This window comes from Anguilla anguilla, chromosome 12 (assembly GCF_013347855.1).
Source record: "Anguilla anguilla isolate fAngAng1 chromosome 12, fAngAng1.pri, whole genome shotgun sequence".
Taxonomy (NCBI): Eukaryota; Metazoa; Chordata; class Actinopteri; order Anguilliformes; family Anguillidae; genus Anguilla; species Anguilla anguilla.
Genome location: NC_049212.1, coordinates 17,113,517 through 17,130,953, shown reverse-complemented (window position 1 = coordinate 17,130,953; position 17,437 = coordinate 17,113,517). Strand labels below are relative to the sequence as shown.

Genomic DNA, 17,437 nt, shown 5'->3' with positions numbered 1-17,437 from the left:
TCCTGTAATAAAAAGAGGTTGTCATTGATTGTCCAAACAGGCACACAGTGTGACTGGTCTCCATGTATCAAGGTGTCCTGCTGCAGCTTTGCCCTATTGGCTACACACTTAGATAAAATCTTACAGTCTGTACAGAGAAGGGCTACAGGCCTCCAGTTTCTAAGAAGGCAAAGGTCCCTGTATTTCGAAAGGATTTCTAAATGGCTTCGCTATTTCATTCGTAGAGTTACAGTTTCCAGTTTGGGCTGCCATTTTTACTTCTAGTATGGGTGCTAGCTGTCTGAAGCACTAATTTATATTTCAGAATAATGGACTGTGCTGTATTATAGGGAAGTTCTAATCCATTTTAAGATTTTGTATTGCTAATGAAATATTTTGCACATTTACCTTGTTGGGTTGAAAAGGAAGAATTCTCCCTTGTCTTGTAATAAAGAGGCAATCCAGTCTTCAATTATAATTATAAGGGTCTTTATTTCTGCAGAAAGAGCACACCTGCTGACAAGAAACAACACCGTACTAGAAATAATTATTTTCAGCATTCTTTTATACCCTCTAGGAAGTACTGTGTGAAGGTGCGTGTGCCAGTATCAAGGACAACCACCTCATTCAACAAGAAAGTAAAACTTGTTCTCTTTCTCCCTTTTGTGTTGTTTTTGGCTCAAGGCTCATAGGAGTTGGAACGTTCCGGCGTGTGAGGTATTTGTATCTGGCTTCCAAGGTTACTCAGTTATCTACTTCCATATCGAAGATACAGGCGTCGTTGAATCGGACAGAACACATCATTTCTTAGAATCTATAACAACAACAACAATAATAATAATAATAATAACAATAACAACAACAACGCTTTAAAATGGCAGATGTGCAAACAAGATTAGCAGATGACATTCTAATTGTTGGCTTTTGTATAGCCAGTAGCTTGTCTGCATTACCTTGCTCTACTGCAAAAATAAGGATGTGCTTTACTGCCATTTTGAACCTGAATTACATCATGTATTATCTGTTGCATTTTACATGGAAGAAAATGGTAGTTTCACTGTAAATTGTTCATACTGACTTGCAGAAAAAGGTCAAACTTTGATGTCGGAAGGAGTCTCTGAGCAGTAGCGGATGTACGTGTGTCTATGAGCTTGCAGGCCAGGCGCCAGTCACAGGAGAGCCTGTTTTTCTTCGCGCTGTACATCATTAACCACAAGCACGACCGGTAGCTATTTCTGGTGCAGGCTGCTCGTTGCTTGAGTGCTCCCTGAGTGGATACGCAGGCCCGCGCGATCCGTTACGGCGCGCAGCGTCGGCGGCTCCGCAGTGACAAAGAGCACTGCAGCGAGGGGATGCCCGCAGGCCCACAGACTGAAGGGGCACCTTCACCACTCTGTTTCCCATGCGAGAACCGAAACGCTGAAAAAGGCACAGCTCAGCATTCTTTCCCAACGTCTGTTATCTCTGAAGGGGGGATTACAAGTGAGCCAAAAATAAAAAGAACTGAAGATAAATAAATGTGCAGATATTAAACCCTCATAGGCATCGAAATGTTTTGATGTGGTTTTGTGATGGCCGTTGGCCTGACTATTATGCTGATTCGGTTCATTAGGAGTAAGGAGAGCCTGGCCTGTTGCCAGGAAACAGCCGATGTGTTTGAACAGTGCTTCGGATATCTGGGTTGTGTTTTCTGCAGTAGAGCTGTGCAGAAGCATCTGCGCAGCCAGTCTCAGTCAGGCATTTGGCACTGTGGCCTTTTTAAAGAAACGGTTAGCAATGTTCAGGACAATACTTCACAGGTTGCAACTGCATATCACTTCATCACTGCTAAAAAATTGAATTTACGAGAAAAGTCTCTTCCAAATTGATAGAGGATCGATAATAGTGTTGGTGACAGCTCTGAAAGATTGTGCACACCAATAGTGAAGCTGTTTTGGAAAGTTTTTTTTTGCCTGTATGTATATAGATCTGGGAAAATATTTCAAAATATAAAACCTTTTTAAAAAGCTATTTTAAATATAGTCCTTTTAACTTATGATAGGGTCCCCTGGATGCCTTTGAACCTGGGTTCCTGGATCACAAAAGGTTGAAAACCCCCGCCATAAAATAAAGTACATTCAGACCACACCACACCAGACCAGACCAGACCAGACCATAGCAGCCACAGACCTCTTTGGGTGTAGCAAGCTAAGGGAAAAGTGCTTTCTGTTTAGTTTTGACCAATATGCAAGGTAAAAATAGCTCTGTATGACTTTGTTCACATAGTCAAATGTTACACCGCTGTACAAAGGAAAAAAATGAACACATTGAAACCACTGTTTATTCAGACCAATAATTATGTCATCTTTATTCAGAACTTAAATCATTATCAATCACATTTTACTTATATATTGTATTTTTTACAAAGAATGTGTCACCATATGCTTAACAGTAAACACTGGCCTAAACCCCCACAAAGTAAGCCAGAGGCAACAATTGCAAGGACAAACATCTCTAATAACGAATGAAACCTGAACGATACAAGCTTTACTGTTCGTGATGTGTTTGCAAAACATTTGCTGTAATGTTTTTCTGTTGTATGGATGGTTTTCAGGTTAATGTATATTTACTCTAATTATGGTTGTGTCTGTTTCTGTGAAGTAAAGTGTAGTGCTGTGTACAATTTGTCTTCTCTGCTAGGCATGTTATGAGTCAGTTATCTTGGTTTCTGCCAAAAATATTGACCAGCCTTTAATGTTGACCGTGATCTATGGCACCTTCTCACTGACATAAAACGCCCTCTGCTGGTTAGGAACTGTAAAGAAAGCAGCGTCTACTGTTTCTGTTTCATTCCTTAGCTGTACCATGCACAGAACAGTTCTGTGGTGCCGTGTTTTTCCAGATGTGGTACATCGAAAGTTAAACGGTAACAGAGACAAAACAATTGGTGACACTTTTTGTGGTTTTATTAAAACTGTGTACATGTCTGGTTGTGTTTCTGTGCAAGCTCATAGGGCTTGCTCAAAGTGTAAGGGCTTTATTTTTTCTTTGATTTCATGCAGTCTTTAAGCAGAAAAAAAAAATCTTTTATATATATATATTATATATAAGCTTTTAGCCAAAGCAAATCGCAAAAAGGTACATTTAAAAAGGAGAGCTGACAGACATCCTTCCTTTTGTATTTTTTTTAGCTTTATTCAGACAGAGGAAAAGAACAGACAGTGGCAGACAGAGAAAGGATATGTCAGAAGGTTCAAGAGCCGGCCATGTGTGGACTGTGTCACACAATTTGCCTACAAAAAGTATATTTAGCATGTGTGTCATGACCTACTTCAGCCCAACAGTCACAGTTCTTATTCTGCTTGATTGTGAGCCTAATCCTTAGCGAGCTGACGATGGCTTGTTGCCACAATGCTTTAAGCCAAATTGTAGCAAGTCTCACCTACACACACTCACTTCTGTGCAATTAAACTGTGTCTAACATCTTTGTTAGGACACGCATGATGGAGGTCATGATGTATGACGTCAGTTTAAATCATTACTATAATTTTACCTTAAAACCTTAGCTGACCCATCGATCTGTTTTACCACCATTCATGCATGGGACATTACTCAATGCATCAAGACTTGCCCTCATCTGATGAATCATTCTTCCACAAAAATGATGCCTCGGGCCACAATCATTCGAGATAGGTAAAGCTGTCCTTTATGCTCATAGTTCCTAATTACCACGCACAATGCTCAACGAGTAGTGACTCATTTTAAGTATTGTACCAGTAAGAGAAAAGCTCCTTTTCAGTCCCCAGCAAATCGCAAAGCTACAAAAAAGTTACAATACAAATGAGATTATTTTTACTTATTTTTTATTAGGACAGTTAAACTGTGGAAAGTCTGTCTTAGAGCAGAAATACATTGTTTGACAACCATATTTGTTATGGGTAAAATTCAATCGGATACTAATAAAAGTAACTGGAAATTATTAAATCTATGTTGATTTATGTTAGTGTTGATATGGATAAAAACAACAAAACTGTGGTTAACTATTATATTATTATTATTATTATTATTATTATTAATAACAATAATAATAATAATAATAATAATAATAATAATAATAAAATGGGTGGAAATAATAATAATAATAATAATAATAAAATGGGTGGAAATAATAATAATAATAATAATAATAATAATAATAATAATAATAGATTGTATTTCTATAATGATCTCATGACCACTTCACTTCACAATGGTTGAGCAGGGGAAAACTGTTCAGTGTTCAGCCACCAATGTGTAGTGTCCACACTGGTGCACGACAGTGATTCTGCAGCAGAATGTTCACTGAACATTAGCTTAAGGAGAGGGAGAAAACGATTGAGCCAGTTAAACTGGGCGATGACTAGACGGTCACGTTAAGGAAGCCAGTTTGAGAATTCAGCCAGGATCCTGGGGTCTCTCCTCCTCTTTGCAGTACGAGCCATGGGATCTTTAGCGAGCACACTGACTCAGGGCCTGAGCTTAACGTCTCATCTGAAAGACAGCGCCTCCTGTAGTGCAGTACCTCTGAAGCTGCTCAGGGGATATAAATTAATCAGATTTGCCTTTTTATTTTATTTTTTCACTTTTGTTTTCTCAGTTCTTTAAAAAATATCTTCCTCTAACTGTAATGCTGTTGACATTTTAGTGAATTCCAGCGATAAATAATAACCCAGGTAGATGGTTTTCATTTATATCATTTTCTTTTAAACTTCAATTATGTCTTGTATGACAGTCAAAAACAGATAACATTTAATTTGCTGATATCCTAAAGATAGAATCGTTTTAGTTTTGTTTTTTAATTGTGTTTGTGTATTTCCAAAACTGTTAAATTAATATATTTAATAGATTTTGCTATTCCAGTAACTTGGATTATTACATTTTACAGGGAAAGGGTTTCTGTGCAGTGCACATCAAATGGTGCAGTATGTTCTATCCAGGGTCAAAAGAGGAAAGATAATGCAATCCCACCCACAGAAGAAAACAAACAGAACTCATGAGATGTGCTCAGCCTGTACAGACCACCCCCCCCCCCTCAAAAAAAAAAAACTAACAAAAAAAAACAAAAAACCAAACAAGACCAACACGTGAACTGCAAAGAAAACATGTTCATTTTTGCTTATGATTAAGGCATATAGCCATATCCATTTGGAAGCAACTGACTGTTTTAACTCTCATTAACGTTTCTTGGAAACAGCGGAACAAAAGTAGGTAATGTACAAGGGCTCCATCTGCTGGACGCAAAATGACATCACATCTGCACTGCAACATTCTGCACTCTGGCCTGCTCGTTAGGCAACTGAAGACTAGTTTCTGTAGGATACCTAAGGTCTGTCATCTGTCATCTCCTCCCACAGTCTCTTCATTTCTATAGTGTCCATACTTAGGCACTGCTTCCCCTCTTGCTCTCATCTGGCACTCAGGACTCCTGCCTGCAGGATATCTCTCGGATGATGGACTGTCATCTTGAACCCAACCTGGCTAAGACTGAGGTGCTGTGCATCTGCTCCAAATTCTCAATGAATTATTACGATTTTTTTTTGTTTTGGGATTTTAAATGGCAAAAACGTCAAGGTGGTGTAATCATCCAAACGTGGGACACAAACAACAAAGATTACATGAAAAGACTCAACTTACTAACATAACTCTTCTTTAAATAGCTTGACATGCTTTCATTTTACATTGCTATTAAATAAGTCTATTTGGTACAGCAGGCCTGTTTATAAAATATTCTGTTATTTATTTATTTTTTACTTTTGGCTGAATAACTTCTTTAAATGACAAGGCAGTGTAACCAGCCTAAATAACATTTACATTTACATTACATTTATTTGGCAGACGCTTTTATCCAAAGTGACGTACAAAAAGTGCATTTCATGGTCATAGACAACTACAAAACACAGGTTCAATAAGATACAATAATTTGTACAGCTATTTCTAGCCAAGAACACAGTTTAGTTCACACAGTGAACACTATTCTGACCTAACCTCTGCAAAGGCAACTAGGCAAAATAATAAGCTACAGTATTAGGACAAATACAAATTACCAAAAAGTGCTGGGATGGGGCAACATGTAACAAGTGTCATGAAAAGGTGGGGGGGAGGGGGGATTTCGAGTGAAATAATCAGCGTGGTGGTAGTTATTCCAGGTATAGTCTGAAGAGATGAGTCTTCAGGCCATGGCGGAAGATGGGTAGTGAGGGGGAGGTTCGAAGAGGGACAGGGAGTTCGTTCCACCACTGGGGAGCTAGGGTGGAGAAGATCTGTGAGCCCTGCTGCTGCAGAGTGGAGTGGTCGAGCAGGCACATAGGATCGAATCATGTCCTGCAAGTAGATGGGGGCTGTCCTGTTGGCAGCAGTGTAGGCAAGGGTCAGGGCTTTGGACCGTAGCCTGGACGAGCAGCTGGGTAGAGTGCGTCATCAGGTATGGTTGAATCCTGCCAAATGATGCAGTTCACATTGCCGTGTCTTGATTTCCTGGAAGTTAACAACATTTCTGAAGATGCTATCTAAATGACTTTTCTGTGGTGACGTAATTTTCTAAAAGCATTAAAACAGACATATCAATATTAATGAATCATTGATGACAATGCCCCTATTCGGAAGTATGTACCCATGCTTTCCCATTGGTGGGAATTATTAATCACCAAAATCATTTTTAATTTTTTTAGTTATCAAAGAAGCAAAAGAGAGGACAAAATCATAAAACAACTGATATACCAACGTTCAAAACCAAGTTTGCATTAGTTTTTTTAAAGTTAATTTTTATGATGTTTTTAAGGAGTTGTGTTTTACATTGTTTCATTACTAAACAGTGTTCTTTCAGAGATTCTCATAGATTAAGAGATGTTATCAAATGGTCTTACATTGACATTAAAACATCAATTTGTCAGATTGTTTTGAGTGTACTTCCTTTTGATCAAATACGCTGACACGACTGTAATCTACGATGTCTTAATATGCGGGGATACCCATGCAAATGTTAACAACAAAAAAATTAATGAATAAATAAAAGATTTTAATTATTTATAATTTAGTTGATATCAGTTTATATTTTGAAGAACTAAATTAAATGTCAAACGGTGTGACCTATCATGGACATATTGTGTAACCCATATTTTAACATTTAAATATTTTCCCTCATGATATTATAGCAAAATAAAAGAAGAAATATAACAGCTCTCATTAACAATGACAAGTTTATTAAGTTTAGCAAGTTTTAGAGTTTTTTTTTTTGTTCCCCACAGAAATTTTAGTTGACAAACATAAAGAAATAGCCAAAAAATACCATATATAAATATATAATATCCATTTATATAACTACAAGCATTGATATTTACATTTTTAATTTGTGGAAAATACATAGAAAAAAATATTATTTTAAATACATTAATGGTTACACCACTTGACATTTTTGGAAGGGTAAAAGCAAGTTTCTTGCTTCTTCTTATTTTGTGTCCTACGTCAGACTGTGCTTGCCCACTTCTTTACACAAAGCTGGGCCGGTAGAGTGTACATGGTCAGGTCTTCTCTGGTGCAGGTCGCTGTCAGCAGTGGGCATCTTATGAGGTGGTCCATGGTCTGCGGCTCTGTTTTGCAGTCACACATGGTTGAGCTGGTGGAATATCCCCATTTGTGAAGGTTTGTCTTACATCTTCCCACTGCGACACAGTCCACCTTTGGGGCCTGGAGGGAGATGTTCAAAGTTTTCTTGCTTAAAAAATGTTTTATTGCATTTTGCACATGGTGAACCATAATGAATAAACAGAGGACATTCATGTGGACCTAAAAAATAATTTTAAAATTAATTTAGTTTAAATTAACGTTTTTCCTTTGAAAACCTTATTTGTCATCAACCCAGATAGTTTTATATTTAGAAAGGTAATTCAGATTATCAATATGTTCTTGTCATTTAATTCGTTTGTTAACGTGGTGCTGGAAATACTGCAACAAAAAAGTTAATTAAAAACAAGAGCAAAAAAATAATATTTGGTAAAGTCCTCCAAATGAAATTTCTCATTAGGAAAAACATGACGGCTTTCTGAATCTGTAATACCCATTCAAACTGGCCAGAGGTTAAGTGAAACATCATATTTTGCAACTTCAAAATGACAAAGCCACATCTTGCACCTCCGCGACTGTCGCATTCAACTACAGTACAAAGACAAGCGAACAAAGACCGCCCCAAGACTCCTTAGAATTAACCCTTCATTCGCAGGATGTTTCCGCTTCCTGTGTTGTAGTCCAACTACATAGCTACATCGCAGCCAAATTAGCTATAAACGGCTAACGTTAGGCTGTTTTGTTTAAAGGGCAATGGAATGTGTATTGGTTGAAACTACAAGAAAATCTTCGACGTTATTAACCTAACGTTATCTTATTTTGACATTGTCGCTTGTTTATTTGCAACAATTATCTGACTAATGTAGCCGCAAATATTGCGATCCCGATAGATCATGAAATGCTTTCACTTAAAATATGTATTAAATCAGCTATATGCGTATCTTAACGTCACACAACCAAGTTTAGGTCATGCTTCCCTAACAAACGCGTAACGTTAAATCGCTATTCTAACTTACTTGTCTTAGCCAACTAGCTAGTTTGCTTCGTTCCACAGCCGAATCAAAATAATGCCGAACAGGCAAAATAATTGAGTCACGCTATCTTTGATACAAATAGATTGAAAATTACCATACAGTGTTAGCTCTAACACATTGGCTGACGAACAACGCGCTAGCTATCATGCTAGCTAGACTACCAGTCTAGACAACCGAAGTCAACCCAAACCTAGCTAGCTATTTGGTTAGGTATACCTAGCCCAGGAACATATATAAATTAGAAATAAGGAAAACCTTGGCCAGTGTCTAAAGTAGCAACTTACATCCCGCTAGCTAAATTGCTAAGCTTACGTTAGCTAGACAGCTCTAGCTATCTAGCGCTGCCAATATTCATCACAACTTACTGTTCAAGAACGCCATTTTCGGACGCGTACATGTTACCATGACAACTGACTGGGCAACGGACTACTCTTTTCAGTTAAACACACTATTAACGCAAGTGTCTGTGTAATACCGTGGACGTCGAATTGATGTAGTAATAGTAATAAATGTACATTATGACAAACGTAGCTCAGAAATAAAAACCCAAAGGCATATAATCTGGTAAACAGTTGTTAGCTAAGATTAGGGGGTCATGACCCGGCGGATTGGTATTTCTTAGACAACTCTGCCATGGAGTATGTCAGATCATGTACAATCATATAGCAAATAAACCAAAATAAAAGTATTATTGTGTACAGTTTTAACGGAATATTTTACTCAAACGCGTTGGAATTGATGTCACAGACTACTTTGTCCCAGTTATGTCGCTAAATAAGTAGTTCCCAGCGGAAGAGGAGAGACGCTTGAGCGGAGGTATACTGCAGTTGCAGGTCCCTCAGCTGATGTGAAGGTAAGAGCTGAGAGAGTGGAGCTGCTGCACTGTCTGTAACAGCAACTACAACACTGGAACAAATAGGTAATAACAAAATCTACCAAACACTCACTAACATCGTTTTCAACGATTTAGGGAATGTTTTGAATGGAAATGGTCAGACGGTGTGTAAAAAGGGAGATTCAGTTTCGCGAAAAATATGGTTTCCAATTGTCATCTCGAATCCTGTTCCTGCTTTCCTGTTTTTTTTTTTGTGAGTGATGCAAGCAGCGAAAAGGTTCAGAGGCCATTTCGTTTTGCAGTTGCACTGGCATTAGCTTGATAGAGCGAAACACTATATAGTCATAACTATGTAGCTGGCTCTGAAACTGTCTGACGACAAATTTGGAACTAGTAACATTCGCTAATATGGGCTGCAGCAAGTTGGCTCTGCCACGATATGGTTTTAATTAAAAAGATGGCTAGCCAGCTAGCATGTCAGATTTCAATGCTGAAAGGTTTGTTGGCTGGGTAGCCAGCTAGCCAGATAATCTACTTCAGCGTTGGGTTTAGATACTGTACATTCATAGCCAGCTATATTGATTTAGCTAACTATATATATTTTGGTGCTATGGTAGCTATCTGGCCAGTAACTCGAATTTCACCACCTATGGTTTTAACCCGGAATTTGTTTTCGAAGCTAGCTAGCTTGTTAACCGTAGTCTTATGAGTAAAACACGTAAGCAAACGGCTCTAATTAAACCTCTCTAGAAGCCAAACATGAAAGCAGTGCAGCCATTACATTATGAAATTCGTATCAGATAGCATCTTGCAGTAGTCTAACGTTAGTTATTTTTGTGTGTGATTCAGTGATAGCACTGTTGTTTAACGTTAGCTAACTTGGCTACCAAATTGGACACTGACAAATTCCTTCTGTAGCTAACGTTAGCTCACTAACGATTCAGATTTAATTAGCTAATACAGCACGGTACTTTCCCGTATCTGAGCAGAAACGCCGTGGCTTCTTCGTAGAGCGACCATTATTGGTAGGTAACTATATTAATGTTAACTAACGAACATTAACTGTGAATACAGCTAGATATTGTGAGCTTTTAGCTTTGGTTCTTAACCTCACGTTAGCCAACTAATATATTACAGATGACTGCTAACGTTAGTCAACTAGCCTGTCGGCTAGCCTCAAGAGGCAGCTATCAGATCAATAGCTCGCTACGCATTTCCTTTCAGTTAGGTTCACAGTTTTCTTTCTACTCTCATATTTCAGACCTTTGTTTCCAAATCAGATGTAAAAAGTTTCTAAGAATAAATTAAGATAATTGCGTTAGTCTTAGTTTAAACCAAAACACGATCCGAATTGGTGACTGTTTTGTGGTTGTGCTTGCTAAATCGAGTCCGGGGCTGTAAGTGGCTACGTCAGAACACAGGCCGCTTTTCAGAAAAGTAAGAAATTTAACACTGTTGGTATATTAGTACAGTGTTATAAATACACACAGTCATGGATGGAATAATGTGGATGTATACGGCTATGCTGTTAACGAACTCCAAAGGCCTAAAAGTACGAATGATAAACCAAAATAAACAAAGAGGAGGATGTGTACAGTCAACGGAGGCCTAAATTGGGCCTTGGTAATAGCTATGTCGTATTTTCTGGTTGAAAACAGTCTCGTCAAAGTCAGATAATTAGTTGCACTACCTTTTACACAATATAAAAAGTTATGTATCTATATCACGTTTGAAAATTGTAATATTTGACCCTACGCATTTACCCAGGGGTCATTTTAAAGTGGAATAACCAAGTTTATTGAAAGCTTAAGAAAAAAGCGAACATTAGCCTGGGTTTCTTGACCATTTGTCTTTCAAAGTGCCACTCGTCAGTTATGTCTATGAATGCATTCTGACATCTTCGTTTAGCAGTACATTTTGTGCGGCATTTTACAGACAATCGAATCTGAAACGTGTCGCTGAATTTACTGTTCAGTTCACATTTATTTGCCTTTTGTGTACGTTAAATTAAATGTGGGCATTAACTGGAAATTTTAAAATAACGAAGCCTAACATGGAATGTCTTCCACGTAGCCATTTGATAATGCCCCCGGTGCCAACTGAATAGCTAGCATGCAGTTCTTGTGTTTGAATAAATGCCCTGCTTAAATCATTTTAATAGGGAATACCAGTTTCTCAATATGGAAAGTAACTGTGAACTCTCTCTCTCGCTCGTATACATCATGCATATGTATGGTTTGTACACATGCAACAGACACACACACACATTTTTACATTTACTTATATATAAATAGACACGCACACAGCAATATATGTGTATGTGTACATATTTTTAAACACACACACACACATTTAAAAAAATAATCTGATTAGGATTTTGGCTAATGGTTTCATCTGTGTATTTGTATTTGAGTAATGACCATGCAGACTGGAGAGTGCTGCAAAGGAATGGATGTGGAACACTCCAGTCCAAGGATGGTTAATGCCAGCCTCACACCCCAAAATGGCCCAGTCAACCTTGGTGTGCTAGGGAGGGGGTTAAATGGGGGACAGGGATCAGGTAGAGTCATTAAAAAGTGATTGCTGGATTGCGATGTAATTGTGTTCCTTGCCATAAAGGCTCATGACACCCTGAGCTGCTGTGCTGTTAATGTCCCGCCACTTTTCCGCACGTTCTGTTCAGAATGCCAGCGACCGCTCGCCTTGTGCCAGTAACGCTTGGGCAAGTTCAGTCAGCCCCCCCACATGCCAGTCTGTGATGCAGTGGGAGTGTGGGAAAGTGAAAGGGCTGAGGCAGGCCATAGCCATCATGTGAGGCCATTTTCCAAATCCCAAGCCAAAATGACACCTGTCATTTCTGTCTAATGATCTAAATTTAGACACTGACCCAATTTAATTCTGACTTCATTTAAAAATGCAAGCTGTACCTATGGATACATGGTTTCTTGCTTAGAAATTCGCAGTATTTGCCCAATGAAATAATTTCCCCAGCAGCACAGTGCACTTGTTTTCTGGTTTTATTCATAAATCTGCTTGTAAGAAGTGGGTTGCACTTCAAAATGGCTCCAGATACAATTGACATACTGTTTCTTGATTCAGACTGAATCGGTTAAATGTTTAAAAAAGATGCTTGCTATTATTGCAAGCATGATTATATGAGGCTAGCTAAATGTTAAATAAATGGCGTTTATCTGTTTAAAGTGAGTACTGTTCAAGTTGATAAGATTTCGGTCCAAAGATCAGATCAGTATGCCGAAGCATTCAGGGCAGTTGAGCTACCAAGGGGAAAAACGGCTTTAATGTGGTTTGTGGGTATAAACGATTGTTTGGATGCAGCGCAAGTGTGTTGAGATGGAACTGCGGAGTGCAGGTGAGAGGGCCATTTGTGTATTTCCATGCTTTTGCTAGCCCTTTCACAGGCTAACATATTTAACATGCTCTCATCACACTGTCTGCCCAGACAATGGAGTGTTGAGATGCATTGTGTAATGTGATGGCTTAAGGTTTGTGGAAAGTTGTGGACTTACACAGGCTGTTTTGGACTGTTGAGTTCCATGTACTGTTTGGTTCCTGGATGCCCGGCTATTCCTTCTAGCAGCGATGGTTCAGAAATGTTCCTGGGAAAGTTGCGCAGGTCACTCATGAACATGGCAGGGCTGAATCGGTGTACATTTTTGTCATGTATTGATGGATTTCTGGTGCATTTTAGATGGATTAGCACATGATGGCTTCTCTGCGTCTTGGTAGATGGTGGTGAAGCTCCTGTGAGACTGGAAACAACTTGTATTAGGCCTAGTCTAAATACAGTGTTTTTTCTCCAGAAGCTGAATTTGAACATTCGGTGTCCACATAATGCGAGTATCAGTGGATGAGGGGTTATCAAGCATTCTGCTTGCTGTTTTTAACAGTTCACTTTTTCAGTGTTTTTCTCTGACTTCACACTATGCACAGCTATGCAGATCCCTGTATCTTTTAACTAATAACACTGAGTCTTCTTACCTTTGTTTCTGCTATATTTTTTGTGTTTAATTTTAGAAGTAACAGGGGCACTAGTTCACAAAAAAACAACTGTTATGAAATTAACAATAGTCACTATTTAACTTCTGGTTTGCTCAGAAAATACCATTTACAACTTGTGTGAGAAATTATAAAGGCTGGTTAAAGTGCAGTTCATTACCACCCGACATGCAGATGCTATAATAACATTTCAGAAACAAACAATTTAAAATTCAAGTCTTTAACAAACCGAAAACAAAATCTGCGACATTTTGTGGACCAAAAATATACAGACCATTAAGGGTTTGATATTTAAGAAAGATATCTTTTAAACGTTATAGCCATTTCCTATTGTGTCACCCAGCGAGGAAGGGTTGTCTTGGGTATTCCCTGCCGCATTACACTATAGCAGGTCCCCTGAGTCATTGGTCACCTGTGGTTTGTCTGCAACCTGCCATAGTTTTACTGGCCTATCTGGTGTAATTGCTGTGTAGCTGAGCTGTTGGATTAGAGAGTGAAAGGAATCGCTGACTGGCTGTGCACCTTTCGGTGGATGCTTGCGATGGTGTGCACCCTCCCAAGTGTCCCATGTGTGCTCCTGCATCCACTGCAGAATCACAGAGTGCAAGTGGGGCTTGTGGATCATTCTTGGGTTGGTCCATGGGGCTGCTGATGGATTCTTGCCCCGATCGGATAGAAAGCAACAAGCGGTGACACTAACTTAACTCCACAGAGCCAGGCAGTTGAATTGTAGGATGACCCAGAAAATCACCCTGTCCGTATGGAAGCAAGACAGAGTATATGACTGTGCTGTGTTCCCCCTGGACGTTTTAGAGGGTCCATACAGGAGGTGGAAGGAATTAACTTTGTGCTTTAATACACCCCATTGGTGCATAGAAATGAAGACCACTTTGGGGACAGTGTTAGTGCATCGATAGACATGCATATACAGAAAAACGTAGGCTATGTTATGATACAAATGGCAGTATTTCTGTTTTAATGAATGGGTGGAATGTAAAACAGAATTTTATGAGTGTTTTAATAAACTCAGAAGAGCGAAGTGCTGACCCAAGAGGTTTATGTGATTGTTTGAATGGAAATAACGGGCGGGGCTTCGTAATCTTTGCTTAGAATGTGAGGGCACCTCTTTGGCTTGTGAAACTGCCAGCTGCACTGTTAATAAACACGGCTCACATTGTGTTTTCACAGATGAGTTTCCCATGTCTTTTGCCATTGTAGTCATTTACATTGATTTCCACGGTTGTTTATACTTGATCTTTCGGGTTAATTTCAGGGGTCTTAAAACCAACTAAATGGAAATATATGTGCCATGATCAAATTACCTGTTCCAAACATAGCCTTCAGCTGGATATTATACTGTGAAAAATAATTCATGAACAATGGTAGGCAGATTAGCTAACAGGCTTGCTTGATATAAAGGTATTCTGTACTGATATGTGCTCAACAGTTGCTAGCTTGCTCATTGTTATAATAACAAATGAGGCCTGCTAAAATCTATCAGTAAGTAACCAACTGGAGAATCTTGTTTTTGCAAAATGTTTTGAATCGTCTCTGAATACTCACTTGTGTTAAACCTGTACCAGCTTCCTAAATTTACACCCTAGTTTTTTTTTGAGTGGAATGAAGATGCGTAACGGATGCTTTTCAAAAATGGTATGGTCTGAAACCAGAAAGAAAACTACTGACAAATTAAAATGTTGGTTCGTGACCTCTCTTCCCTCTTTGGACCCCAGGACCCCAGGACTATACAGATGGGGGTCTGGAGGTGCCTGGTCCAAAATGGGAAGGAAATGAATAAAAATCTTACCTCAATGAATGAAAACTTACATCAATAATCCTGCTAATATCTTTCAAGCACATCCAGCTGAATAAAGACCTCAGGGTACACTAGCCAAGTTTCCGTCAAACTTGTAACTAGTAAATTTTAGGCCAGTTTGTGTTGACAAATAGGCAATCGGACTTCCCAGATGAGATGTGGCATGTCTTGTGATGTGAAATTGTGAAGGCCATGTGGAAAACCCTTACCGCGTTACACTACCTGACCCTGGGTCCTGACATATGAACCAAACCCTAACCGCGTTACACTACCTGACCCTGGGTCCTGACTTATGAACCAAACCCTTACCGCGTTACACTACCTGACCCTGGGTCCTGACATATGAACCAAACCCTAACCGCGTTACACTACCTGACCCTGGGTCCTGACTTATGAACCAAACCCTTACCGCGTTACACTACCTGACCCTGGGTCCTGACTTATGAACCAAACCCTAACCGCGTTACACTACCTGACCCTGGGTCCTGACTTATGAACCAAACCCTAACCGCGTTACACTACCTGACCCTTGGTGTGCCAGGGTTAAAATGGAAGACAACCTTTTTGTCCTGTTTTCAATTTTGAACGCTCTCCACTAAAACTGCTGTAGTTATTCAGTCCTATTGCATCCTGATGGTTCTACTTTGGATAAAATGATTAAATTGGCAAAGGTGCAGAGAATATCATAGTTTACGTGTTGCTTGTGCTGTAGTTGAGAAATATGTAAGCTAATTTAGCCTATGGCATGATTTCCTACCAGTCTCTGAAGTTTGTAAGTATTTCTTCATTTGAAAAAAATTTGTATATGTGCTGAGCACAAGGGGTTCTCTCTGGTTGGATCGAACTCTTTTTGTTAGATGCAAATAGTTCAAAGATGAGAGGAAGTTTAGTTTTCCTGTGCAGTGATTGGCTTGTATGGTAATGGTCCTGTGTGGCAATGGTAATCTCAGATTTTGTAATGCACTTTGAGGGCCTGAGTATCCGTATCAGAAGCTTTTGTGGTATGACTCATGCCAGTGTTCTTCCTGTCTGCCAGTAAGGCAACAAGGACATGTGTGGAGGGGGAGCATGTGCAAGTGAACCTGAATGTGCCTTGTGGAGTGTGTCAGACTGACTTGCTTTTCTTCTTTCCCTCTCTTCTCTCTCCCGCCATTGTAGTGAATGGTAGTGTCTAGAAAGGGTATGTCCCTTCAGGAGAGAGGTGCCAATGTCCAACCGGCCTAATTCCAATCCAGGGGGGTCACTGCGACGTTCACAGAGGAACACTGCTGCGGCCCAGCCACAAGATCACGCAGTCGCAGGAAGGTGAGTCTGCTGCGTCGCCCACCGGCTGTCTCGTGTGTGTGTGTGTGTGTGTGTGTGTGTGTGTGTGCGCGCGCGCGCGCGTGTGTGTGCGGACACATGTATGTGAGTGTATGGGAAGTTTGCGAGTCTCTGCTTGTTTTCTCTCAGATAATAGCTAGAAGGTGTTAACTATGGTGGTGTTAAAAATTTGCATCAAGTACTTACTTGATTTATTTATTAACAATACCATTTGAAATGTCTAGGAATTACCTTTTTTGTGTAAGGTTACAAATTCTGTGCCCAACCTATCATGTAGTTCATGATATTTTAGCTGGGATTTGAATGAGTGTTAGCTTGTCAGCCAGCTTGCACTCCCTGTTTTACCTTTCTATAGCTAGCTGTGTTAATTTAACATATGCTGAGTGTAACAATGCCCTTCTATACAACAGTCATTGATATTTCAGTACCAGCAGCTAGTGTTGCTATGTGCTACAATATGCAAGTGCATTAGTGTGTTTCTGTGTATTGACCATGCTGGTTCTCTGAATGGATATTATGTACTATAAAACATGCAGTTAGCATGCTGTCATGCTATTTTCCTTTAAACGTTGCTGCATGCCTAAATTTTATGGGGTTCTTTATATACTTATAGCATAGCTTGGTAAGCGTATGCACCAATGCTTAGTAGCTAACACATTTTCTGCCATTTCAAATAGGCTATAACTAAGTACAAAATACTATATCCATGGAATAATACAGTAGTCAGTTTCTACCTTGTGGTGTGTTTCTTGCTGATGAATGGTTGAGTGTTGATTAGAAACTTTGCATGAGAATATTGAGTCAATTGCAATGCAATAAACTAGACTTCACGTACTGTTATGATCAGCATGCATC

General features: G+C 39.3%; 1 protein-coding gene and 1 long non-coding RNA gene across 4 annotated transcripts in view; one reads left to right on the top strand and one right to left on the bottom strand.

The window, feature by feature from the left end:
* Positions 1–7,323: 7,323 nt before the first annotated feature.
* On the bottom strand, positions 7,324–9,147 carry LOC118210024. The gene is made up of 2 exons (XR_004761792.1): positions 8,957–9,147; positions 7,324–7,680 (listed from the first exon to the last, which is right to left on the bottom strand). It is a non-coding gene; the product is annotated as an uncharacterized LOC118210024 (long non-coding RNA).
* Positions 9,148–9,405: 258 nt separating this feature from the next.
* Positions 9,406–17,437, top strand: part of trip12 (thyroid hormone receptor interactor 12) — a 36,405-nt gene continuing 28,373 nt past the window's right edge. For 2 of the 3 annotated variants that reach the window (XM_035385085.1, XM_035385087.1), the window contains exons 1-2: positions 9,406–9,510; positions 16,418–16,564. In XM_035385085.1, coding sequence (XP_035240976.1) covers positions 16,467–16,564 — 98 coding nt within the window. In that variant the 5' untranslated portion in view covers positions 9,406–9,510; positions 16,418–16,466. Of the gene's footprint in view, positions 9,511–10,051; positions 10,452–16,417; positions 16,565–17,437 lie in introns of those variants that run through there. The other variant, XM_035385086.1, reaches the window with a different exon arrangement.